Genomic DNA, 26,199 nt, shown 5'->3' on the forward strand with positions numbered 1-26,199 from the left:
TATTTGGAGGTCTATAGAAGACTCCCAACAGGGTGACCTCTCCTCTCCTGTTTCTAACCTCGGCCCATACTACCTCAGTAGACGAGTCCTCAAACGTCCTTTCTGCCGCTGTAATACTCTCCTTGATTAACTATGCCACACCCCCTCCTCTTTTACCATCTTCTCTGTTCTTACTGAAACATCTAAATCCCGGAACCTGCAACATCCATTCCTGCCCCTGCTCTACCCATGTCTCCGAAATGGCCACAACATCGAGATCCCAGGTACCAACCCATGCTGCAAGCTCACCCACCTTATTCCGGATGCTCCTGGCGTTGAAGTAGACACACTTTAAACCAAGTTCTTGCTTGCCAGTGCCTTCTTGCGTCCTTGTAACCATATCCCTGACCTCACTACTCTCAACATCCTGTACACTGGAACTACAATTTAGGTTCCCATTCCCCTGCTGAATTAGTTTAAACCCCCCCGAAGAGCACTAGCAAATCTCTCCCCCAGGATATTGGTACCCCTCTGGTTCAGGTGAAGACCATCCTGTTTGTAGAGGTCCCACCTACCCCAGAAAGAGCCCCAATTATCCAGGAAACCAAAACCCTCCCTCCTACACCATCCCTGCAGCCACATGTTCAACTCCTCTCTCTCCCTATTCCTCGCTTCGCTATCATGTGGCACGGGCAACAACCCAGAGATAACAACTCTGTTTGTTCTCGCTCTAAGCTTCCACCCTAGCTCCCTGAATTTCTGCCTTAAATCCCCATCTCTCTTCCTACCTATGTCGTTGGTGCCTATGTGGACCACGACTTGGGGCTGCTCCCCCTCCCCCTTAAGGATCCCAAAAACACGATCCGAGACATCACGAACCCTGGCACCTGGGAGGCAACACACCAACCGTGAGTCTCTCGTTCCCACAGAACCTCCTATCTGTTCCCCTAACTATGGAGTCCCCAATGACTAATGCTCTGCTCCTCTTCCCCCTTCCCTTCTGAGCAACAGGGACAGACTCTGTGCCAGAGACCTGTACCCCATTGCTTACCCCTGGTAAGTCGTCCCCCGCAGCAGTATCCAAAACGGTATACCTGTTGTTGAGGGAAACGGCCACAGGGGATCCCTGCACTGCCTGCTGGTTCCCTCTCCTTCCCCTGACGGTAACCCATCTACCTACTTCTTTTACCTGAGGTGTGACTACCTCCCCATAACTCCTCTCAATAACCCCCTCCGCCTCCCGAATGATCCGAAGTTCATCCAGCTCCAGCTCCAGTTCCCTAACGCGGTTCTCGAGGAGCTGGAGTTGGGTGCACTTCCCGCAGATGCAGTCAGCAGGGACACTCTTGGCGACCCTTACCTCCCACATTCTGCAGGAGGAACATACAACTGCCTTAACCTCCATTCCCACTATTCTAAATTCCCAACAAATCTACTGAAAAACCAAAAAAAAAAGTCAACCAAAGTGTGCAGTCAATGAGATGTAGCCACTTTCCCTCACATACTGAGAATTTTAAAAAATTACTTTTACCCTGATCAAAGGGAGCAAAACCAAATTGTCATATATCCCTTTTTAAAATTGAAATGTTAAGAATCTGTCAGTTTATGCACCCTAATGCCATGCTACCAAAATATAGCTCTTTATCCTTCAACCCACTATACTGTATACTAAACAGGAAACTTAAATTTACAGCCTAAGTACTTTGAAGTGTAGTCACTGTTGTAATGTAGGAAACTGGCAGCCAATTTATGCACAGCAAGCTCCCACGACAGCAGTTTGCTAGTGACCAGATAATCTGCTTCAGGTGTTGGTTGAGGATTAAATATTGGCCATGACATGAGGAAGAATAATGGTCGATATATGATTGCTTCCTTAAAAGACAGGAAGCTAGTTGTTGTTTCTGACTGTGTGTTTAATTTCTTTCAGTGGGATTCCTGCAGTGGTGGATTTTGCAGCCATGAGGGAAGCTGTGAAGAAACTTGGAGGAGACCCTACCAAAGTCAATCCAGTCTGTCCAACTGATCTGATTGTTGACCATTCAGTACAGATTGATTACAGTAAAAGGCAAGGAAACTAAACATGAGTAAGCTTTGCTTGCAGCAGCTGGAATTTTAATTGCTGTACTAGTTTTTGCATAGACAATTTGCCTGTGTATTTACTTTGAACAACAACAGCCTGCATTTCTATAGCGCTTTTAATATTGTAAAACTTCCCAAGATGCTTCACAGGAGCATAATCACTGAAACAAAATTTGACACTGAGCCACATGAGATATTAGGGCAGATGACCAAAAGCTTGGTCAAAGAGGTAGGTTTTAAGGAGTAGCTTAAAGGAGGGAGGGAGGAATCCCAGAGTTTAGGACTTGGCAGCTGAAGGCACAGCTGCCAATTGTGGAACGATTAAAATCAAGGATGCTCGAGAGGCTAGAACTGGAGGCGCGCAGATATCTTGGAGGGTTGTAGGGCTAGAGGGAATTGCAGAGATTTGAAGGGGCATGGTCATGGAGGGATTTGTAAACAAGGATAAGAATTTTAAAATCGAAGTGTTGCTTAACCGGGAGCCATCGAAGGCCAGCAAGCACAAGGGTGATGTGTGAACAGGTCTTAGTGCGAGTTCAGACATGGGCAGCAGAGTTTTGGATGACCTCAAGTTTACAGATGGTAGAATGTGGAAGGCCATCCAGGACTGTGCTGGAATAGTCAAGTCTGGAGGTAACAAAGGCATAAATGAGGGTTTAAGCAGCAGATGAGCTGAAACCAAGGATGGAGTTAGACGATATTGTGGAGATTGAGATAGGCAGTCTTAATGATGGCACAGATATCTGGTTGCAAGCTCATCTCTGGCTCAAATTCTCAAATATGAAACCTAGTCTGGTCCATCCTTAGACATTTGTCAGAGACAGGGATGGAGTCTGTGACTAGAAAATGGTGTTTGTGGCAGGGTCTGAAGACAATGGCTTTGGTCTTCCCAATATTTCATTGGAGGAAATTTCTGCTCATCCAGTACTAGATGTCATACAAGCAGTCTTAACAATTTAAAACCGTGAAGGGGGTGAGGTAGAGCTGGGTGGTCTCAGCGTACATGTGGAAACTGACGGTGTGTTTTCAGATGATGTTACCAAGGGGCAGCATGTAAATGCGAAATAGGAGAGGGCCAAGGAAAGATTTTTGGGGGACACCAGAGGTAACGCAGGAGTGGGACGAGCACCCATTGCAAGTGATTGTCCAGCTACAACTGGATAAATAAGAATGGAACTAGGCGAGTGCAGTCCCACCCAGCTGAATGGCAGTGGAAAGGCATTGCAGGAGAATGGTGTGATCAACTGTGTCAAAGGCTGTAGACAGGTCACGAAGGATGAAGACAGATAGTTTACCTTTGTCACAGTCACATAGGATGTCATTTGTGACTTTAATAGCCATTTTGGTACTGTGGCAAGGGCGGAAACCTGATTGGAGGAACACAAACATTAAGTTCAGGGGAAGATGGACACTAAATTGGAAGGCAAAGCACATTCAAGGACTTTGGAGAGGAAAGGGAGGTTGAAGATGGCAGTAGTTTGCAAGGATAGGTGGGTCAAGTGTTGTGTTTTGAAGAGAGGAGCGATGGCTACATATTTAAAGGAGAGGGGAATAGTACACGAGGAGAGAGAGAACTGTTAACAATATCAGCTAACACAGGAACCAAGAACGGAAGTTGAGAGATCAGTTTAGAGGGAGTAGGGTTGAAGGAGCAGGAGGTGTGTATCATGGACAAAATGAGCTCAGAGAGGGGATAAGGGGAAATAGGGAGAAAGAAAGAAAGATCTGAGTTCAGGGCAAGGGCAGGGGTGAGCCTCAGAGGAAGTTTGACCTGGTGGGCTAGAGGAAGGCAAAGAAGTGGTAGGGGCAGCTGATCAGATGGTTTTAGTCTCAATAACAAAGAAATTCATGACCTCCTTGCACTTGCTGGCGGTGAGGATGAAGGAGACAGGACAGACGGTTTACAGTCGAAAAAAGAAGCTGGGAGGTTACCTTTGCATTCCAGGATGATCCCAGAATAGTGAGCAGTTTCGGCAGATGAGAGCAGGATCCAAGAATGCTTTATGTGGTCCAACCAGATCTGGTGGTGAATGGCTAAATCACCATATCTGTTCAAGTCTGCATTTCTTGGACTCACAGGAGTGGAGATGTGGGCTGTACCAGGGGAGCAGACAGGGTGAGAGAGTTTAATGGGGACTGGGGCATTAAAGGTGGTGGTGAGGATGTGGTTGAGCAGATTGATAGCTGCAGAAATGTCGCAGATGACAAAAGACTACATAGTTGGCATTTTGAAAGTGAAAAGAGGTGATTCATTTAACTGTAACCGAATTGAATTGTGCAAGTACTTGTCAGAGATTTTATCATTCACATCTCCTTTTCAGGTGGCTTATACAGTTAATTTAAGTTACTGGCAAAAGAGCCAGAGGGGAGATGAGAATTTTTTTGACTGAGTACGTTGTTATGATCTAGAATGCATTGTTTTAAAGGGTGGTGGAAGCAGATCCAATAACTTTCAAAAGAGAATTGGATAAATACTTGAAGGGGCAAAATTTGGAGAGCTGTGAGGAAAGGGACTAATTGGACAGCCAAAACAGGCATGATGGGCCGAATGGCCTCCATCTGCGCTGTAAAATTTTACGATTCTATTCTATTGCAGCATAGGTTTTCAAAATGAGCTTCCTAGACTGAGAGGCATGAGGAAATCCAACGTGGTCATCCAATTTCAGACCTTTTTTGGTTCAGACTCACTGGCATACTATTCCTATCGCCATGTACAGAAAAAACATTAGGTTCTGCAATGATGGCACTGTTTTAACATTGTACCTAATGTGTTTATCAGAAAGTAGAACACCGGGTCCTCATTAAATCCATAATATACAGCACAGCCATCGTGCCTGTGCTGGCTCTTTGTAAGACCTATGTACTTAGTCCCACTCTTTCCTTGTAGCCCTGCAAATATTTACTGTTCATGTACAGTATTGTGGTTATCCAAAACGCTCCCATACAGAAGAGTGCAAAAACCACTGTGCTGTAGACAAACTTTGAATCTGTTAACCTGCATAATAATTTGCAAATTTAGCTATTGCAATTTTTTTTGCGAATGTGCCGTTTATCAGTGAGGTCCGTAATTGTACCTCTTTTTTTTTGTTTTTTTCGGGCAGTGCCATTCAAAATGCTCCAAATCCTGGTGGAGGTGATGGTTCTGGAGCAGCACCTAGAACTTCCAGTGCCAAGCTGCCATTGAAATCCTCTCCGTGTCGAAGCTCCAGGGGCTGTTTGAGTGTATGCCACAGTGAAGCAGGCGCCACGTCCTCAGGAAAACGCAGCACAGAGATAGAGAACACACCATTGCTTTGTCCTTTCCACCTGCAACCTGTGGCCGAGTAAGACTGACCTTTTCTTCTTCCTAATGTCTGCTGCTTAATATGTTTTTATGGAAGATAGTTCTGTAGCCTAGGTTACATTTTCAATGATGTGTTCTGTCTGTCTTGGTTGAGGGAAAGCAAAGACAGAGATAGATTTAGAACATAGTTGGAAATGTTCCTTGCCTCTCTGTCTTAACTAAATGCAAATGGCTTTGTGCATCATTCTTGCAGTTTGACCATGGTTAAGCATTTAAAATACAATAGAATTTGACAGCTGTGTTGTTATTTATTGTAAGCTTTTTTTAAATTTTCTAGGCCAGAAACCTTATTAAAGAACCAAGAAATCGAATTCAACAGAAATAAGGAACGGCTACAGTTTTTTAAGGTTTGTCTATCAACATATGAAAAATCTTGCATTTCCTGTGAATTTTTTTCTGTTATAAATTCATTAGTCTATATTTATAATGGAAACTCTAGGTAAATTTGTCACAATGGCCGAGATTTTATGGGCCCCCCTTGAGGCAGAGGGAGGTGGTTGGGGGCGGGGTGCGGTGAGCTCACTGCCCAGCAATCTTCCCGGGGGCGGGAAAGGCTGACGACAGCCTTCCCACCCAGAGGCCTCTTCCCACCGCCGCTGGGAACTTACCAGCGGTGGGAGGGGCCTCCACCGCACGGGGAGCACGCATTGTAAAGCAAGGCGCCCTCCTGTGCGCTTGAGGTGGGGGGGAGGGGTGGTCCCTCCTTTGCGGGCAATTTGTGGCCCATGGAAGACCCCACCAGAACAACTTTACCTACCCCTAGGACCACCCCCCAACACCACCTAACCAGGGCTTTCTGGACTGACCCTGGCGACTCAGCCTCACCTACCTCTGTTCCGGAGTTTTACCACTGAGCCTGGGTCCGAGGCCTCTTCAATCCCGGTGGCGCTGTCAATACTGCTGAGCAGCCAGCCCTCTGATTGGCCAGCAGCTCTTGGAGGCAGGGTTCCCATTCCTTTAAAATCTTTAAAGGGGCAGGGATCCCACCTCCTAAAACTTTGACTCAGGAAGACCAGAGGATGGCTCCGGGGGTGGGTGAGGGGGGCACGAAAAGGCGGTGACAAGGTTCCCCTTTGTCTTTTTGGCCTGGTGCTGGGGGCCTCGCCTCTAGCACAAAATCCAGCCTAATAATTTACATAGAGAGTTTCCATTATAAATCCCTATTTTCATATTTATAATGGGAATCCAAAAATAAGTCAGAGAAATGGGGACCGAATTATGTCCGTGTGCTATAGTTTAACTATCCCCTGGCATCTAACCTAACGGTTACATTCAGCCATGATTCTCTGGGCTGAATTTTATGTAAGCTACAGGGGTTCCAACGCCGGGCCAGTTAGAGGGCCAGCAGCTCAGCGGTCCCAGCAGTGCCACCAGTAGGCTTGGGAACAGAAGCAATCATGGAGGTCCAGAGTGCAGGTAAGTGGGCGGGACCAGTCAGGCAAGCCCTGGAAAGGGGTTTGTGGGGGGTCTGTGGCGGTTGTTGAGGGCAGTATGAGGGTGAGGGTCATTTGTGGTGGGGGGGTGGGGTGAGGTGGTGGTGTTAGCCACTTAAGAGCCTCAATTGGGCTCGGCCTTCCCCCACTCCTGACAAAATTGAATGGTGTCGGGCACGGGATCCCCTCCCTTCCCCTGCTGTTTAGTGAGCCTCCCTGCCTGTCCCGAGAGGGCTGATAAAATTCATCCCTCTGCGTGCAGTGTAGCACAGAACTACAAATCTTGCATAACTGAAGGCTACTGATGCAGTTTGGCATAATCAGTATATGTGTGGTGCAGACTGAAAGCTGACAACAGAGCCACTTTAAGTACTGATGTGGGGAAAAAACAAAGGAGATGATTTGAAAGCAAAATAAGAAAGTGGAAAAATGTAACATCGTGAATTTCATTGTGATCGTGAATTTCATTGTGATCTTAATGTTGTCTAAACACTCTCCCTCAGAATAATGCAGTCAATACTTGGGCTGAAAGACAGCACAGTGCAAGGTAGAATATAAGCTTTGGGCAGCAATGCACAATAAAACAGAACAGAGTGCTTATTTTGGGTGAAATAAGGAAGCAAAGACAAAAGGCCAGCAAAGATACCATAGTATACTTTGACTGACTATGACCATACACAGCAATAATCAAGGAAGTTCAGTCCTAATATAATGGTTGCAACAAAACTTTAAAGATATCTTTTTAAGATTAAATTCCTTTTTAAAATCAGCTCATTCTGAAAGAGAGAATTTTCATTTATCTATCCCACAGTGCTTTGACGTGCAGTTGCTGTTATGCAAGCAAACATGGCAGTTAATTTGTGCACAACAAGGTCCCACAAGCAGCAATGCGATAAGTAACTTGTAGTTTGTTTTGCTGGTGTTGGTTGGGGGTTGAATGTTGCACAGGACATTGGGAGAACTCTCAGCTGTTTTTTGGATACTGCCCTAGGATCTGAAAGTTGGCACCTCTGACAACGTAGCACTGTTAGTTATTTAAGATGGCTTCACTCAATGGAGATTATTTTTTCATTCTGTTTTGAAATATATTCCAACCTTATAAAGCAAGTCTTTTCAAGACAAGCCATTTGTACATTACACCATGGTACATTTAGATCTACAATGACTCCACTCAGCCACGGCTCAGTGTGTAGCACTCTTGCCTCTGAGTCAGAACGTTGTGGGTTCAAGTCCCACTCCAGAGTCTTTAGCATGAAGCTCTAGGCTGACAGTCCAGTGCAGTACTGAGGGAGGTGCCATCTTTCAGAGGAAATATTAAACTGAGGCCCCATCTGCCCCCTCAAGTGGATGTAAAAGATGCCATGCCATGATTTCGAAGACAAACGGCCAGGGGTGAGGTGGGATTCCCCCGTGTCTTGACCAATATATATCCTTCAACCAACATCAGTTTCAAAAATAACGATCTGTTGGTTATCACATTGCTGTTTGTGGGAGTTTGCTGTGTGCAAATAGGCTGCCTTGTTACCTACATTAAAATAGTGACGGCACTTCAAATGTACTTAATTAGTTGTAAAGTGCTTTGGAATATCCTGAGGTCATGAAAGGTGCATATAAATCTAAGTCTTTTTACAATAGTTCCATCTACTATACCTGTATAATGTGTAATAATGCTTCCTAGCATAAAGCAAAGGGTCTCACTGGGATGTCAACATCTGTGTTTTATCCACAGGTGCTGTCTGAGTTAATTGTTTTCAGCATTCGCTTTCTGTTTTAAGATTTCTTAGTGTCAGTTCTGTAAAAGCAAGAAGTTGTTCACAAAGTACAGAGCTGCATTTACACCTGCCTAATACAGTTCATAACAACTGTGGCCAAATAAGTGCACCATTTTAGAGGGCTGTCTGAAGTGAGATAAAAACTGCTTAAAGACAGAAATACATTCTAATATAAGGCAAATCATAGCACAGAACATAAAAATGTATGTTAATATTGGCAAAACTGTTCCATAGTTTAATTTTAAATTTTTTTTTCACATTTTCTCCCACTCCCCATTTTTTTTTTGTGCAGTGGGCTTCTAAAGTATTTCAGAATGTGACCGTGGTGCCCCCGGGAAGTGGCATAGTGCACCAAGTAAACCTAGAATACCTGTCCCGCGTAGTGTTTGATCTAAGAGACGTTTTCTTCCCCGACACTGTGGTGGGCACTGATTCTCATACGACAATGGTGAATGGTCTCGGAATTCTAGGATGGGGTAAGTGTGGGACCAGCTGATTCCACTTACTGATTGTTTTTTAACCACTTAAATCATAGGACGAGAAGCAAGCATCTTAAAGCAGCTGTAAAAAAAAAAATTGACTACACTTGACTTTGTTTCATCATTTGCAGTCTTTTAAGTTTGTTGGTTTAAAACTATTGGTTTAATGTGTGTAGTTTGTTTTAAAGAGGGATTATCTCAATATTGGTCCCAAATTGTTGGAATGAATTAGAAGTTGACCTTTTAACTGTATTTTCTGAATGTTTTTGTCAAAGCACCTCATGACCTCACCTGAGACCAGGTTTGAAGGGTTTCGAGGCTGAATGTCGAGGAGTTAAACTGACCATGATCATCTGCAGTGCCATCTTCATGTGTTAATTTACTGCTTGTACTGTGAGCCTTGCCTCTTCTGTCTCGCTTCTATAATGTTGATGTTTAGAGAAACAAAACCACAATAAAGTGAAAGGCTTTTGCTGTTAATTGTGTTTAATTATATGTGGGTGATGGGCATTAACTGGGGATTCACTTGTGCTCCTGTAAATAGGAACAGACTGAAACTGTGGTGGTTGGGTTAGGAGCTGCCTGTTTGTAATGGGTATCTCTGTAAATAAAAATGTGTAAAGATTAGGCTCCAGTTCTATTCTTCACCATCTGGCTTCATGCAGTAGAGCACTAGCTACCTTTTTAAAATGAAATCTTTTCAGTTGGCCAGTGGTTTACAACCTGGGGGACTTGATGGGGGTCCACGAAAGAACCTGAATGCGACCCGCTGCTGCGACAGGGTGGGCCAGATGCATTCTGTTGTCCATTCCAGTTACTGGCAGTCTCCCAGTTGCAGAAATGCTGCACACCAGGAAGCAGACAGGCTGGTAAATAGCAGAGGAGAAGGGCAGAAACCGGAAACACTCAGCAACTATAGAGTGAGTGAGTGGGCGGTGGAGAGGCACACCTGAAAACGCCCAACAGGAGGCACCGAGTCTAATTCTACTCCAGCAAGAGCAGGGAGGTGGTGTGCAATTAAGTATTCTACAGGCATGTTGAAGAACCTGTAAGGTTGCCTTCCAACTAAAGGGAAGATAAAAGTTTCACATAGCCAGACACATCAATGTTTGATATATCGGATCGCCTGGCAAAATTTCATGCAAGTTCCTTTAACAAAAACAAAAGGAAACCTGATGAACTTTACGTTCAGAGATGTAAATACACAATGAATTTCTAATATAACTCAGATGGGGGGGAGGGTCTGTGATTGCTAATCCATTTGAAAAAGTTTGAGAACAATTGTAGTAGCTGATTCAAATGCTTTACACGCACTGGAGCTTGTAGATTTGTACATATTACCTCTGAAATTTTAGCAGATGTTGGTTGGGCAATCCGTGATAGTTACGTCATCCCAATATGCACTTTAAAGAAAGCACCCTTTTTTGTCTTTTATGAGAATGAAAGGATGTTTAAAAAGATTTGCCTGTGAAATCTCTTTCCTTCTTATTGCCCAAAACCCCAAAATTAAAAGGTCCTTTAAAACTCGCTACTGAGGAAAGATGGTGGTTATGTAGCTCTCGACAGCAATAGATTTTGGAGCCAGTTTAAATGCTCAGAAGTCCGGTACTGCATTAGGAATCCTCTTTTTCTCTGTTCTCCGGGTTTTGGGTGATGCCAGAATAGCTGTATTTACTACCCATCCCTAATTGCCCTTAGAAGATGGTGCTAAACCTTCTCATCCAAGCAGTGTAGCTTCCATGGCGGTGTTAGATACAGAATTCCAAAATATTGGCATGGGGGACAATGATGCAAAGGCAGTCTATCTTTAGTTTGATTTCACATTCTTATTAAATAAGCTAGGGACATCTGTTGATAGAATGTCAGTGTTGTACCAGTGGTTATATTTTCATTTATATTAACAGCAGGGGTTAATGTTTTCTTTCCAGCTCTGGGATGCATGAAATAAATGTTTTGGACTAGCTTATGATTAGGTCCAGTGCTCTTGACCAACAAAGGAAGTTTAAAACAAATTGTAGCATACCATTCATTCGAAGATACTTCTTTCAAAGCATTGGATACGCAATTGTTTTTAGACTTAAATGCAATTTAGAGTTAGTCGAAGCAAACCACCTCTGATGTTGCTGCATGCTTGGTTCCAGAATTGTATGATTAATAAATATATTTTCTGATATTTATAATATGATGCAACATGATATCTAATTGCTGGGTGGAAAATTAACTCTTGACCACACTTTATTAAATCTGGGCTACGTTGTTTGCACATGCTGTGCAGTTATATTCGAAAAAGTTTTGCAAAGCGCTTGCTTGATTGCTGTAAATGTTCTTGTCTTTATCCCACAAACGTGAATAAGTGAGTGTTTATTTACTTTCCAGGGGTTGGTGGGATCGAAAGTGAAGCAGTTATGCTGGGCCAGCCAGTCACACTGACTTTACCCGAGGTAGTTGGATGTAAACTGGTTGGGATCACAAACCCTTTGGCCACTTCAATCGATGTTGTTTTAAGTGTAACAAAGGTATGCAAGGTTTTTGGAATTTTTTTTTTTGCTCACTTCAAGCTATAATGTTAACCAAATTACAAGCAAAGAGAGGAGAGGATTCATTCTTTATTTCTGTTTCCCTGCCCCCCCCCAGCATCTTCGACAAGTGGGTGTTTCTGGCAAATTTGTCGAATTCTTTGGTCCAGGAGTGTCCCAGCTATCTGTGGCAGACAGAACAACAATAGCAAACATGTGTCCTGAATATGGTGCTACTGTGAGCTTTTTCCCAGTTGACGATGTTACTTTAAGGCACTTAAAACAGACAGGTGAGGGGAACTGGAGAATTTATAGAATTTCTCAAATTTCACATTTTTTTTCCCCCTCAACTTTTTAAGACTTTTGTTTTTAATAACAGGTTATGGTGAAACAAAGCTTGAAGCTGTGGAAACCTATTTAAAAGCTGTGAAACTGTTCAGAAACTATCAGAATCCATCAGAAGACCCGGAGTATTCGCAGGTGATTCATTTTGCTAGGAAGAATGAGGAGAGGCAATATAAACTAAACGACACAGTTTTGAAAAGGGGTGCAGGAGCAGAATGACCTGGAGATGTAGATAATCAAGTCTTTGAAGGTGGCAGGAAAATTTGAGAAACCTTTTTTAAAAAGGCATATAGGATTTTTGGCTTTATTAATAGAGGCTCGAGTACAAAGCAAGGAAGTTATGTTAAACCTTTTATAAACTACTGGTTAGCCCCACCTGGAGTATTGTGGCCAGTTCTGGGCACCATGCTTTAGGAAGAATGTTAAGACCTTGGAGAGAGTGCATAGGATTTTCACTAGAATCATACCAAGGATGGGGGAATTTCAGTTAGGAACATAAAAAGATTTATGGCATAGAAGGAGGCCATTTGGCCCATCGTGTCTCTGCGGCCGAAAAGAGCTATCCACTCTAATCCTACCTTCGAACTCTTGGTCCATAGCCCTGTAGGTTACAGGACACCTCAAAAGCATATCAATGTTTTTTAAAAGCGATAAGGGTTTCTGCCTGTACCATCCTTTCAGGCAGTGAGATCCAGACCCCCACCACCCTCTGGGTGAAAAGAATTACTGCTCAACTTCCCTGTAATCCTTCCACCAATTACTTTAAATTTATGCCCCCTGGTTATTGATCTCTCTGCTATAGAAACATATGTAAACTGGTGGGTAGAGACTGGAGGAGAGGGAGTTGTTCACTTGTTCTCCTCAAAAAACTCACTCTTGTTACTTCTATCCTTGCAAACTGCTGCTCCATCTCCAACTTCCTTTTCCCCTCCAAAATCCTTGAACGTGTTGTTGCTTCCCAAATTCACGCCCACCTTTCCTATAACTCCATTTTTCAACCCCTGAAATGCCCTTTATAAAAGTCACAAATCACACCTTATGTGACTGACCATAGCAAGTTATCCTATCTCATCCTTCTCGACCTGTCAAAGCCTTTGGCTTGGTTAACCACACTACCTTTTTCCAACATCTCTCCTCTGTTATCCAGCTGCATGGGACTTCCTTCCCTTGGTTCTATTCTTATCTATCTAATTGTAGCCAGAGAATCACCTGCAGGTTTGTCTTCCCAGACTGTTCACTCTGGTGTCCCCCAAGGATCTACCCTTGGGGGCCCCCCCATGTTTCTCAACTACGTGCTGCCCCTCGGCATTGTTACACAAGAACACAACATCAGGTTCCACATGTACACTGATGACCACCACCTCTCTTGACCTCTTCAGCGTCTCTTAATTGTCAAACTGCTTGTCTGACATCCAAGTACTGGATGAGTAAAAATTTCTTCCAACTAAATGTTGAGAAGACTGAAGTCATTGTCTTCAGTCCCACCACAAACTCTGTTTCCTAAGCTATTGACTCCATTCATCTCCCTGTCACTGCCTGAGGCTGCACCAAACCATCTGCAATCTATTTGACCCTCAGACAAAATATCTTTTCCATTACCAAGATGTCTACTTCCACCTCCGTAAAATCAATGGTCTGCACCCATGCTTCAACTCATGGGCTGCCTGAAATCCTCAGTCATGCCTTTGTTATCGCCAGACTTGACTACTCCCGTGCTCTCCTGGCTGTCCTCCCACTTACCACCCTCCATAAACTTGAACTTGTTTAAAACTCTGCTGCCCATATCCTAACTCAGACCAAATCCTGTTCATCCATCACCCCTGTGCGTGCTGATTTATGTTGGTCCCTGGTCCAGTAACGCCTTGATTTTTAAAAATTTTCATCCTTGTTTTCAAATCCCTCTGTGTCCTTACCCCGCTCTAACTCTGCAACCTCCTCCAGCCGTACAACACTGAAATATGTGCTTCTCCAGTTCTGGCCTCATAAGCATCCCCAATTTTAATCGCTGCACCATTGGTGGCCATGCTTTCAACTGTGGAATTCCCTCTCTGTGCCTCTAGCTCTATCTCTTCCTTCAAAATGCTTCTTAAAACCTACTACTTTGGCCAAACCTGTACTAATATCTCCTTATGTGGCTTTGGGTCAGAATTTCTTTGTTAACGCTCCTGTAAAGCTCCTTGGGACTTTTAATGCACATAAAATGCCATATAAGTGCAAGTTGTTGTAAGAGCACAGAAGGTTAAGGGTCGGTTTGATGGAGGTGTTCAAAATCATGAAGAGTAAGTAAGGAGAAACTGTTTTCACTGACTAGGGTTGGTAACCAGATTTAAGGTAATTGGCAAAAGAACCAGAGGCAACATGAGGGAAAAAAATTTATACAGTGTGTTATGATCTGGAATCCACTGCCCAAAAGGGTGGTGGAAGCAGATTCAGTAGTAACTTGCAAAAGGGAAATGGATAAATACCTGAAGGGGAACATTTTGTAAGACTATGGAGAAATAGCAGGGAAATGGGAATAATTTGATCTTTCAAAAAACCAACGCATGCATGGTGGCCATCTGGCCGCCTCCTTCTGTGCAGTATCACTCTAGGTAGTAGCAGCAAGTTATATAGTGTAGTCCAGAGTTTTGAGCACAAAAATCTAGGCTCACACTCCAGTACAATACTGAGGGAGTGCTGCAGTATCGGAGGTAGCATCTTGCAGTTGAGTCATTAAACCAAGGTCCTGTATGCTCTTCCGGGTTAATGTAAAAGATCCCATGGCACTATTTCAAAGAAGAGCAGGGCAGCTATCCCTTTGTCCTGATTAATATTCCTCTCTCAATCAACATCATCAAAACAGATTACTGTTTGCAAATTAGACTGTCACATTTCCGACAATACAACAGTGACTAACAGTCAAAAGTACTTAATTGGCTGTAAAGCGCTTTGGGACGTCCTGAGGTGCGATATAAATGCAAGTTCTTTACTGTGTTGTAGCATTTTCCTGGTGTTATAATTCCATAAAAGCAATTATCGAATCTTGTCTATGTAATACAAATTTCTGCAAAAGTGGTCAAAACCGTAAAAACCTAGTTACAAAGAGAGAAACAAAGAAGCTTTTGGTTGGTTATGACAATGTTTTTGGGGGGGAGGGGGGGAATTGCAGTGATGAGTGTGTCTCTTGTATTAAATCTACTAAACCTCTGTTTACTCACCCCTACCATTTGTGCTTTTATGTTCCTGGTTAGAGGCAGCTTGGAACCAGATGTTTTGTGTAGGAGCGCCCTCTGACTATAATGGGGATTGTGAGCTGTGGGGATCCACTTCTTATATCATTGGCATTGAGGACTGTGAAAGCACAGAAACAAGTCTTTTATGCAAAGGGTATATCTCCCAATTTTGACCAGCGTTCTAGAGCATAAAACACAAACAAGAGGCAATTGTCAAGAACAGTCTGTGTACAGATCTCTTCATTTGACATTTTGGGAGCATGAAGCAATTCAACAGAAGAAAAGTCCACATACTTGCATTTTATTTTTGCTATGTTGACATTTGTTTAAAGGTTGAGCAGTGTAGACTGGCATCTTCTCTATCTATTCCTCAGGTTATAGAGCTAAATCTTTCGGCCATTGTCCCATATGTGAGTGGTCCAAAACGGCCACAAGACAGAGTCGTCGTATCCAACATGAAGAAAGATTTTCAGAACAGCCTGAATGAAAAGGTGAGTGTAGCTAGAATTATTGAAGATCTGCAAACTGCATTGTTCATTAATTCTGGATGTGGAATCTGGTGAAAAGGTTCAGAAAATAATTTATTTTTACGCAGCAAATCTTTACAGAACCAATGCAAAATTCGTATGACATAGAGAAAGGTGGCAGTGGGGGTTATGCTCCACATTCATTGCGTCACTAGACCTAGGTTTCAGAATATCACTGATCTGTTTAAAGGTCATTTCATTGAAAGGACAATACAGATTAACTCCTGTCAGCAGCGGATATAATTTGCAGCTTCTGGGACTTGGTGTTCCAGCCATGGAACCTGCCAGAGTAAGCTCTAATCTAACAAACAAATTGAAAATGTTGATTAACCCTTTTGACTGCTGACTGGCTTTTGGAACTTGCACTTTTTAAGTGCCAAAGATGTGCTGGTGAGTAGATCTTTTTCAAGAGTGAAATTGCACAATGTGATAACTGTGAAATTCCTTTGTCTGCTGTTTTAAAAAGTATTAACCCACTTGTACACAGCTCCATTAAAACAACAGGAAAGGGATTAGGAGCAGCATATTAAGCACTGGATGTTAATATTTCACTGTGTTTCAGAACCTTTGGGGCACTAGGACCTTGGGGAGCAGTCGTTTTGTCGGGTACTGATAAATTCAGGTTCAAGCTGAGCTATTTGTTCAACAAAAGCAAAATATAGCAGATGCTGGAAATCAGAAATAAGAACAGAAAATGCTGGAAACGCTCAGCAGATCAGACAGGATCTGTGGAGACAGTAACAGAGTTAACGTTTTAGGCCGATGACCTTTCTTCAGGATCAGCACCTGCTATCCGAGAAAATGGGAACAGCGGCTATGGTATGAAGTTGTTGAACTCAGTGTTGAGGCCAGAAGGTTGTAAAGTGCCTAATCAAAAGTTGAGGTGCTGTTCCTCGAGCTTGAGTTGCACTTCATTGGAACAGTGTAGGAGGCCGAGGACAGAATAGAGAATTTAAATCGTATGCATCTACACCTCCAGCCTGCAGCAGGACCATCTGGAGGACCTTGCAAGATTCAGTGAGGGAGAAATGGAGGAAGGGTGTAATGGTGGAAGAGATTTCTTTAAAGAGGAAATGAATGAAGTGCAAAATAAACTCAGCTGAAGATGAAAGGGTAGCAATTGTGTTCATAGTCATTTATAGCATAGAAGGCGGCCATTCAGCCCATCGAGTCCATGGTGGCTCTCCAAGGAGTAATCCAGTCAGGTCCACTCCCACTCTCGCTCAATCCCCGTAGCCCTGAAAGTTCATTTCCTTCAAGTGCCCATCCAATTTCCTTTTGAAATCATTCATTGTCTTCATTTCCACCACTCTTGTGAGCAGCGAGTTCCAGGTCATTACCACCCGCTGCATAAAAAAAGTTCTTTCTCACATTCCACCTGCATCTCTTGCCCAAAAGGCTACAAAGGGATATAGATAGGTTAGGTGAGTGGGCAAAGACCTGGCAATGGAGTATAATGTGGGAAAATGTGAAATTGTCCATTTTGGCAGGAAAAACAAAAAAGAAGCATATTGTCCAAATGGTGAGAGATTGCGGAGCTCTGAGATGCAGAGGGATCTGGGTGTCTTAGTGCATGAATCGCAAAAGGGTAATATGCAGGTACAGCAAGTAATTAGGAAAGCTAATAGAATGTTATCATTTATTGCGACGGGAATTGAATGCAGAAGTAGGGAGGTTATGCTTCAGTTAGACAAGGCATTGGTGAGTCCACATCTGGAATACTGTGTACAGTATTGGTCCTAATTTAAGGAAGGATATAAATGCGTTAGAAGCAGTTCTGAGAAGATTTACAAGACTGGTATCCCTAGTTATGAAGCCCAAGATCCCATATGCCTTGCTAACCACTCTCTCAATATGCCGTGCCACCTTCAAAGATCGATGCACATACACTCCTGGTCTCCCTGTTCCTGCACTCTCTTTAGAACTGCACCATTAAGTCTATATTGCCTCGTCCCATCCCTTCTGCCAAAATGCATCACTTCACACTTGTCTGTTTAAATTCCACCTCCCACTTGTCTGCCCATTCTGCTAGCCTATCTCTGTCCTGTTGCAGGTGGCTCATATTATCCTCACTGTTTGCCACTGCTCCAAGTTTGGGATCATCGGCAAATTTTGAAATTCTACTCTATTGCAAGATCCAAGTCATTCATATATAGCAAGAAAAGCAGTGGCCCTAGCACTGACCTTTAGGGAACAGCACTGTCTGCCATACTGCAGTCTGAAAACCAACTGCTTACCACGACTCGCTGTTTTCTGTCCTTAAGCCAATTTTTTAACCAATTTGACAATAGCCCTTCTATTCCATGAGTCTCAATTTTGTTAACCAGTCTTTTATGTGGTACTTTATCAAACGTTTTCTTAAAATCCATATAGACAACATCTGCCGCATTCCCTTCTTAACCTTCTCTGTAACTTCATCAAAATATTCAAGTATATTAGTAAAGCACGATCTGCCTTTTACAAATCGGTGCTAACTACCCTTAATTAACTCAAACCGCTCCAAGTACCTGTTGTTTTTTTTTAGAACATAAGAACTAGGAGCAGGAGTAGGCAATTCAGCCCCTCGAGCCTGTTCCGCCATTCAGTACGATCATGGCTGATCTCATCTCGGCCTCAACTCCACTTTCTTGCCCATTCTCCATAACCCTTCAAACCTTTATTAATTAAAAATCTGTCTATCTCCTCAAATTTACTCCATAACCCAGCATCCACCGCACACTGGGGCAGTGAATTCCACAGACTCGCAACCCTTTGAGAGAAGTAATTTCTCATCGTCTCTGCTACCCCTTATCCTAAAACTATGACCTCTTGTTCTAGATTGTCCCACCAGAGGAAACACCCTCTCTACATCTACTTTGTCAATCCCCTTAATCATCTTGTATACCTCAATTAAATCTCCTCTCATTCTTCTAAACTCTAGAGAGTAAAGGCCTAAACTGCTCAATCTCTCTTCATAAGACAAACACCTCATCTCTGGAATTAATCTAGTGAACCTCCTCTGAACTGCCTCCAATGCAACTACATCCCTCCTCAAGTAATGGGACCAAAACTGTACACAGTACTCCAGGTGCAGTCTCACTAATGTGTTGTACAGTTGCAGTAACACTTCCCTACTTTTATGCTCTATTCCTTTAACAACAAATGCCAAAATTCCATTTGCCTTCCTTTGTTACCTGCTGCACCTGCATACTAGTTTTCTGTGATTCATGCATGAGGGCACCCAGATTCCTCTGCACCGAACCACTCTGAAGTTTCTCTCCATTTAGATAATTTGCCTTTCTATTCTTCTGACCAAAATGGATAACTTCACACTTGTCCACGTTAAACTCCATCTGCCAGATGTTAGCCCATTCACCTAACCTATCCATATCCATTTGTAAATTTCTTATTTCTTTATTGCAACTTACTATCCCACCTATTTTAATGTCATCTGCAAATTTGGCTATAGTACCTTCTATCCCTGCATCCAAGTCATTAATATAGATTGTAAATAGTTGGGGCCCGAGGACCGAACCCTGTGGCACCCCACTAATTCCATCTTGCCAACCAGAAAAGGACCCATTTATCCCGATTCTGTTTTCTGTTGGTTAGCCAATCCTCTATCCAAGCTAATAAATTGCCCCTAATCCCATGTGATCTTACCTTGTGTATTAACATTTTGTGTGGCACCTTATCAAATGCTTTCTGGAAGTCCAGATATACTACATCTACAGGATCCCCATTATCCACTTTACTTGTTACATCTTCGAAGAACTCTAGGAAATTAGTCAAACACGATTTACCCTTCATAAAACCATGCTGACTCTGATGGATTGCGTTTTGACTTTCTAAATGTCCTGTTATTACCTCCTTAATAATGGATTCTAACAATTTCCCAATGACTGATGTTAAACTAACTGGTCTATAGTTTCCTACTTTCTGCCTCCCTTCTTTTTTGAATAAGGGCATTATTCGCATTTTTCCAATCCACTGGAACCTTTCCCGCATCCGGGCAATTTTGGAATATTATAACCAGTGGACCCACTATCTCCACTGCCACTTCCTTTAAGACCCTAGGATGTAGGCAAACTGGCCCTGGGGACTTGTCTGCCTTCAATCCCAATAGTTTGCTCAGTACTTTTTCCCTAGTGGTGATGATTGTTCTAAGTTCCTCCCTTCCTATAACCTCTGCATTATTTGTTACTATTGGGATGGTACTAGTGTCCTCCACCGTGAAAACTAAGGCAAAATACTGATTTAGTGTCTCTGCTATTTCTGTGTTCCCCACCATTAACTCCCCAGTCTCATCCTCCAAGGGACCAATGTTCACTTTGGCTACTCTCTTCCCTTTTATATACTTATAGAAGCTTTTGCTAGCTGTTTTTATATTTTGCGCTCATTTTCTTAATTTACCTTTTCTCTTTTTATTACTTTTTTAGTAACCCTTTGTTGATCTTTAAAAGTTTCCCAATCTTCTGGCCTTTGCAATATGGTATGCCTTAGTTTTTGTCTTTATGTTACCCTTGACTTCCTTGCTTAGCCATGGATTTTTTTCCCCTCTTCCAATCTTCCTCTCTGGAATATATTTTAGTTGGGAGGAATTGAATATCTCCTTAAACATCTGCCACTGTTCATCAACTGTCCTATCTTTTAGTCTTCCTGCCCAGTCCACTGGGGCCAGATCTGTCCTCACGCCTATGCAATTACCTTTGTTTAACTCCAGAACGCTAGTGTGAGACTCCAGTTTCTCGCCCTCAGACTGAATTTGAAATTTTCCCTGATTATTGTTTCCAAAACCTTACCCACTACTGATAAACTAACTGGCCTGTAGTTGCTAGGGTTGTCCTTACACCTTTTCTTGAATAAGGGTGTCACATTTGCCACTCTAATCATCTGGCACCTCCTCTCTATCTGGGGAAGATTGGAAGATTATGGCAGGCCCTTCCAGTATTTTCTCCTTCGCTTCCTTTAGCAACCTGGGATGCAAGTCATCCAGATCAGGTAACCTATCTACCCTAAGCATAGCCAGCCTTTCCAGTACTTCCTCGCACTCAATTTTTACCCTATCCATTGTCTCTACTCTCTCTGCTTCTGCTGATATTTTGTCAGATTCCTCTTCCTTGGTAATCACCAATACAAAGTGCTCATTAAGTATTCTAACCTTACCCTGTGCCTCTCAGTATATATTACCCTATTTCTCCCTAATAGGCCACACTCCACCTCTTATTACCCACTCACAATTTACACGCTGGTAGAAGATTTTTGGGTTCCCTTTTAGGTTGACTGTCATTCTCATATTCTCTCTTTGCCAGTCTTATTTTCCTGTTCACCTCCCCTCTCAACTTATTGCATTTGTCCTGGTCCTCAGTTGAGTTCACCTGACATGCATCATGTACCCTTGTTTTTTCTGTTTTATCATAATCTTTATCTCCCTCGTCATCCAAGGAGCCCTGTTTTTGTTTCCCTTACATTTCACCCTTGTTGGAATATACCTAGCCTGTACCTGAAGCAGCTCTTTCTTAAAGATAACCCATTGTTCCATTACAGTTTCTCTTGTCAGTCTTTGGTTCAATTCTACCCTCGCTAGATCCCTTCTCGTTGCATTGAAATTAGCCCTCTTCCAATCTCGTAATTCTACCTTATATTGTTCCTTGCTTTTCTGCGTTACGTCTAAACCTTATGATACAAGATCACTCTTACCTCTTACCCAAGTATTCCCTCACAGGCACTTGGTTCACTTGGACCACCTCATTTCCCAGCACCAGATCCATAAATGCCTCTTTTCTAGTCGATCCGGGGACATACTGATCAAAGAAGTTCTCCTGAGCACATTTCAGAAATTCCTCCCCCTCCTTTCACTTTACTCTGACATTATCCCAATCGATATTTGGGAATATAAAGTTCCCCAGTATCACCACCCTATAGTTCTTGCACATCTCTGTGATTTCCCTCTAGATTTGCTCCTCTGTGTCTTTCTCACTATTTGGAGACCTATAGAATACCCTTATTGGCGTTATCCTACCCTTTTTGCTTCTCAACTCTAAGTAAATGGATTCTGTCCTTGCCTCCTCAAGGACATTCCCTCTTTCCAACACTACAATGCCTTCCCCAATCAGTACTGGCACCCACCTCCCTTTTCTTTCCTTCTCTACCTTTTCTGAACACTTTATGTCCTTGTATATTAAGCACCCAGTCCTCAGAATTTTTAAGCCGTGTCTCCGTTATTGCCACTACAACATATTCCCAGACTGCTATTTGTACTTGTAGCTCACCAACTCTATTCACCACACTTTGTGCCTTTATATGCATTGTAATCCTGTTTTTGCATTCCTTTTAACCCGTTAGTCTGCTCCTGTCTAGTACTGTCTAACATTAAACACCTTATTTCTCTTGTTCTATATGCTGGTGCCCAACCCCCTGCCAATTTAGTTTAAACCCTTCCTATATCTCCATTGTGTAAATGACTGGTAGTGAATTAGAAATCAGTTATTCATTATAGATGTTTGGATGCCACCTTAACTGTGAACTTCCACCAAACTCCTGTGACTGAAATACTCTACGACAGATATTTGCTGATTAAGATCTCTTTTTTAATGAAACATTTTTCTTCAAACAGTTCCTCCGCTGCTCACCTGAAGGCAGTAACTTTCCTGTGGTACAGTTCCATAATTGTAGCCACTCTTTTTGTGAACTCTGTGTGCATCTTTCGGCTGGTTAATTGACTGTGCCTTCGATCCATCCTGGGTGCCAATCTCAGCGTGGTAGTGCTGCTAAGCGGTGCAGTCATAGGTTTCTCAGTTACTCACAATGATTAACTGATCGATACTGGAATGACAGGTGGAGTACTAAACTTAACCTCAGCATCTCCGGTTCAACAACGTATCTAGTGACCCCATGTGTAGATCAGGTGAGAACAGATTGGACTTGGCCATGAACTCTTTCTCTCTTCGCTTCCCACCATTCTGCCTCACCCCGCCCTGTTCCCCCTCCTACCTGCATTTCAGTAGCACTTGGTGTTGAGGCCCACATATGATGATACCCAGTTGGGCGACTGAGGAACTTTTGACATTGCACCCAGCAAGGGGTCAGCGGAGTCAAGGGATAATTGGAGCAGGAATGGCTCAAGAATCAGTATCTCGATTATAGTTTTATTGGTAGACTGTATTAGACCTTAAGCCGATTAAGATACTTTTCTGTATCCCATCCAAAATGTTCTGTACTGTTTGTCTCAAGTAGTGCTTAACTGCATTCTAATTTGCTTTTGGTGCAGGTTGGCTTTAAAGGATTTCAGATTCTCCCAGAAAAGCAGAAGAAGATCGTTGCCATTGAGTTTGAAGGGAAAGATTATAAGCTCGCCCATGGTTCTGTTGTCATTGCCGCTGTAATAAGCTGTACGAATAATTGTAATCCATCCGTCATGCTGGGGGCAGGTAAAGTATCTATTTGTGATCAAACTAGTTTACCATAAAATCACATTTGTCACCTACCTCTAATTTCACTCTGTCAGGGAGGTATTGCAAAAGGTTAATGTGTTCTAAGTTCGCCTTTGGGACCTTGGTTTGAATCCAGCTCAAGACTAATCAGAGTGGAAATGTAGTCGTTCTCCTAGCTGTAAAATGTTACACGGAATGAGTTTGGGCAATCTGAACCCATTTCCTTGGAGATGAAAGGCAGCAACTCAGAGCTCACTGAGCTAGCAGAAATTACATTTTGAGGTGGTTTAAGAATGTTTGCTGTGGGGAGAAACTGGGAATGTGGGGGAGTGAGAGTAACCATTGGTGCAATGACAAGAGTATTTCTCCAAGGTTTAGATTAAGACCCATGATTGAGACCAATTGCCCTGTTTCTCCCCTCTTCCTCCTCCCCATCCCCTTACAAATATTGCTAAGATATTGGTTCCATGGGCACTAGGCACCCTCTGGCAACCTGCCCATTACTTAAATAAAAACAAGAAATGCTGGAACAACTCAGCAGGTCTGGCAGCATCTGTGGAAAGAGAAGCAGAGTTAACGTTTCGGGTCAGTGACACTTCTTCGGCCCGAAGGGTCACTGACCTGAAACGTTAACTCTGCTTCTCTTTCCACAGATGCTGCCAGACCTGCTGAGTTGTTCCAGCATTTCTTGTTTTCATTTCAGATTTCCAGCGTCCGCAGTATTTTGCTTTTATTTTAGTGCCCATTACTTACTTGAGTGAGCTTGATGATAAAAAAAAAATCAACAGGCTGTTCAATAACTGGAGGCAGCAGCACAGCTGTTCACTGTGTACTAGCATGTTATTTTGAAGTTGGAGTTAAGACAGCTAGTTGGTATAGAATCAGTCAGAATCTTGTCGGTACCTACCTGAGAGTGCTGGATCCTGAAAGAAATTCTTCTTGTGTCAGCCGTGGCTCAGTGGGTAGCACTCTCGTCTCTCAGTCAAAAGGTTGTGGATTCATAAAATCCAGACTGATGCTCCAGTGCAGTACTGAAATACAGCTGCAGTGTCAACGGTGCAGTCTTTTGGTGAGATGTTAAACATCTGCCATCTTGGGTGGACATAAAATATGCCATAACACTATTTGACGAAGAGCAGGGGAGTTCTCCCTGGTGTCCTGCTCAATATTTATTCCTCAACCAACATCAATATAGCCGATTATCCGGTCATTTTCATGTTGCTATTTGTGGGAGCTTGCTGTGTACAAATTGGCTGCCACACTTCCTATTTTACAACAGTGACTACACTTTCAAATTACTTGATTGGCTTTAAAGCACTTTGAGATGTCATGTAAATGGTGCTGTATAAAATGCAGCTCTTTTTCTTTTTTTTTACTTAGAATTGACATTCTTCACTCTGATCACATCAGCTATTCATACAGGTTAATTCCCCTTTTTCTATAATGCGTACTGATTCAAAGTTTAAATATTTCCACCAGGTTTGCTGGCTAAAAAGGCCATTGAAGCAGGTTTGTCTGTTAAACCTTACATTAAAACCAGCTTGTCCCCTGGAAGTGGGATGGTGACGTATTACTTGAATGCCAGTGGTGTACTGCCTTATCTGCACAGGCTCGGGTAGGTGCTTTCAAATGCTCAATTCAGTGGTCTTATTCAGTAATGAAGTTAAAGTGACTGCCAATTAAATTTTGTCTGTGAAAGTGAGAGGAGAAAGAAAACTTTTAATGTTTTCATGGAACATTCTGGAGTTGATTCAAATTGCTTATTTGGGGGCAGCAAATTGTCTCGGGTAACAGAAGCTTCCTCCTTCACTATCCAGCAGGATACTCCTCACTTTCTTATTTAAAATATGCTTTTAATTGTAATGAGTGAGACATGATAGCGAGTTCACCATATCATACAAGTGCTGAAAGCTATTTGTAGCTTGTGCATGGAGAGCTTGGTGATTGAACAGCTGCTAAACTGAGAAAAGCTGCTGTCAGGTCGATCACTGTATGGATGTGAGTTTCGTGCAGGTTTCAATAGTAGACTCATTGCAGCAAACCCCATTCTCCTCTTCAGTTTGTACATTGGTTAAAATTAAGGTAACACATAGGTGGAAATGTGATGCACGTATCACTTACAGTCCCTTATTGAATGAACTGGTATTGGGCAATAATACTGGCAGCATACAAGTATAAGCTACCCACTGGTCTAGCAAAAAAGCTGTAAATGGAAGAAATGATCACTGATTCTTCTACAATGGTAAATCTAATGTGTGTGTTAAATGGGTAAGCAGCACTTGTCTATCTTTTTGAAACAGGTTTGAAGTTATTGGCTACGGCTGTGCGACCTGTGTTGGGAATACAGCCCCTTTGCCGGAGTCTGTTGTTGCTGGTATCAAACAGGTAAAATCGGATGTTTGCTTTGTAAATGTCTTTGCACCAAGAGGAGTGTTCTTTATGACAGTGGATGTACATGCCTGGCAAAACACTTCTCAAAATGTCACTTAAAAGCCATTTAATGCTTTCATCCTATGTAGACAAAATGTACAACGTTACAGTAGAAAACATTTGAAAATGTTTATGGACCGGGGATGGGGGAATCATCCCAAGTAATTCTCAGCATTTTTCAGATTTCATCACTCTGTAGTGACATTGTGTGCCTCATTTAAGGTACAGTTACATCATGCAAGTTACATTATCATCATTGCAGACACACCATTGCATGCCACCTTACAATCTGTAACTTTGTGAAAAGATGTTCACTTGTAAAATTTTAAATCGGGTTCCATCCTATTGTTCTTTGCTGCAACCCTTTGCTTTTAGTGAAGAAGATTGTAAGTCTGAATGGTTACTGACTGACTCACTCTCTCTCTCTCTCTCTCTTTCCCCCCCCAACCCACACACTCTGTCTCTCTCCTTCTCTCGTACAGGGAAACCTCGTTGCGTGTGGAGTTCTATCTGGAAATAAAAACTTTGAGGGCCGCCTCTGTGACTGTGTTCGTGCCAACTACCTCGCCTCTCCTCCATTAGTGGTAGCATATGCCATTGCTGGCACAGTTAACATAGACTTTGAAAAGGAACCTTTAGGTATGTAATTGGTTTGTTGGTAGATCTGTGTCC

At 42.8% G+C, this 26,199-nt stretch overlaps 1 protein-coding gene across 2 annotated transcripts in view; it reads left to right on the forward strand.

The window, feature by feature from the left end:
- Window positions 1–26,199, forward strand: part of ireb2 (iron-responsive element binding protein 2) — a 63,709-nt gene that overhangs the window by 23,829 nt on the left and 13,681 nt on the right. For both annotated transcript variants that reach the window (XM_068015300.1, XM_068015299.1), the window contains 12 exons: window positions 1,907–2,044; window positions 5,160–5,381; window positions 5,679–5,748; window positions 8,899–9,082; window positions 11,462–11,601; window positions 11,720–11,891; window positions 11,981–12,081; window positions 15,533–15,649; window positions 22,935–23,094; window positions 24,577–24,712; window positions 25,398–25,482; window positions 26,010–26,166. In XM_068015300.1, coding sequence (XP_067871401.1) covers window positions 1,907–2,044; window positions 5,160–5,381; window positions 5,679–5,748; window positions 8,899–9,082; window positions 11,462–11,601; window positions 11,720–11,891; window positions 11,981–12,081; window positions 15,533–15,649; window positions 22,935–23,094; window positions 24,577–24,712; window positions 25,398–25,482; window positions 26,010–26,166 — 1,682 coding nt within the window. The remainder of the gene's footprint in view (window positions 1–1,906; window positions 2,045–5,159; window positions 5,382–5,678; window positions 5,749–8,898; window positions 9,083–11,461; window positions 11,602–11,719; window positions 11,892–11,980; window positions 12,082–15,532; window positions 15,650–22,934; window positions 23,095–24,576; window positions 24,713–25,397; window positions 25,483–26,009; window positions 26,167–26,199) is intronic.

Source organism: Heterodontus francisci, chromosome 35, assembly GCF_036365525.1.
Source record: "Heterodontus francisci isolate sHetFra1 chromosome 35, sHetFra1.hap1, whole genome shotgun sequence".
Taxonomy (NCBI): Eukaryota; Metazoa; Chordata; class Chondrichthyes; order Heterodontiformes; family Heterodontidae; genus Heterodontus; species Heterodontus francisci.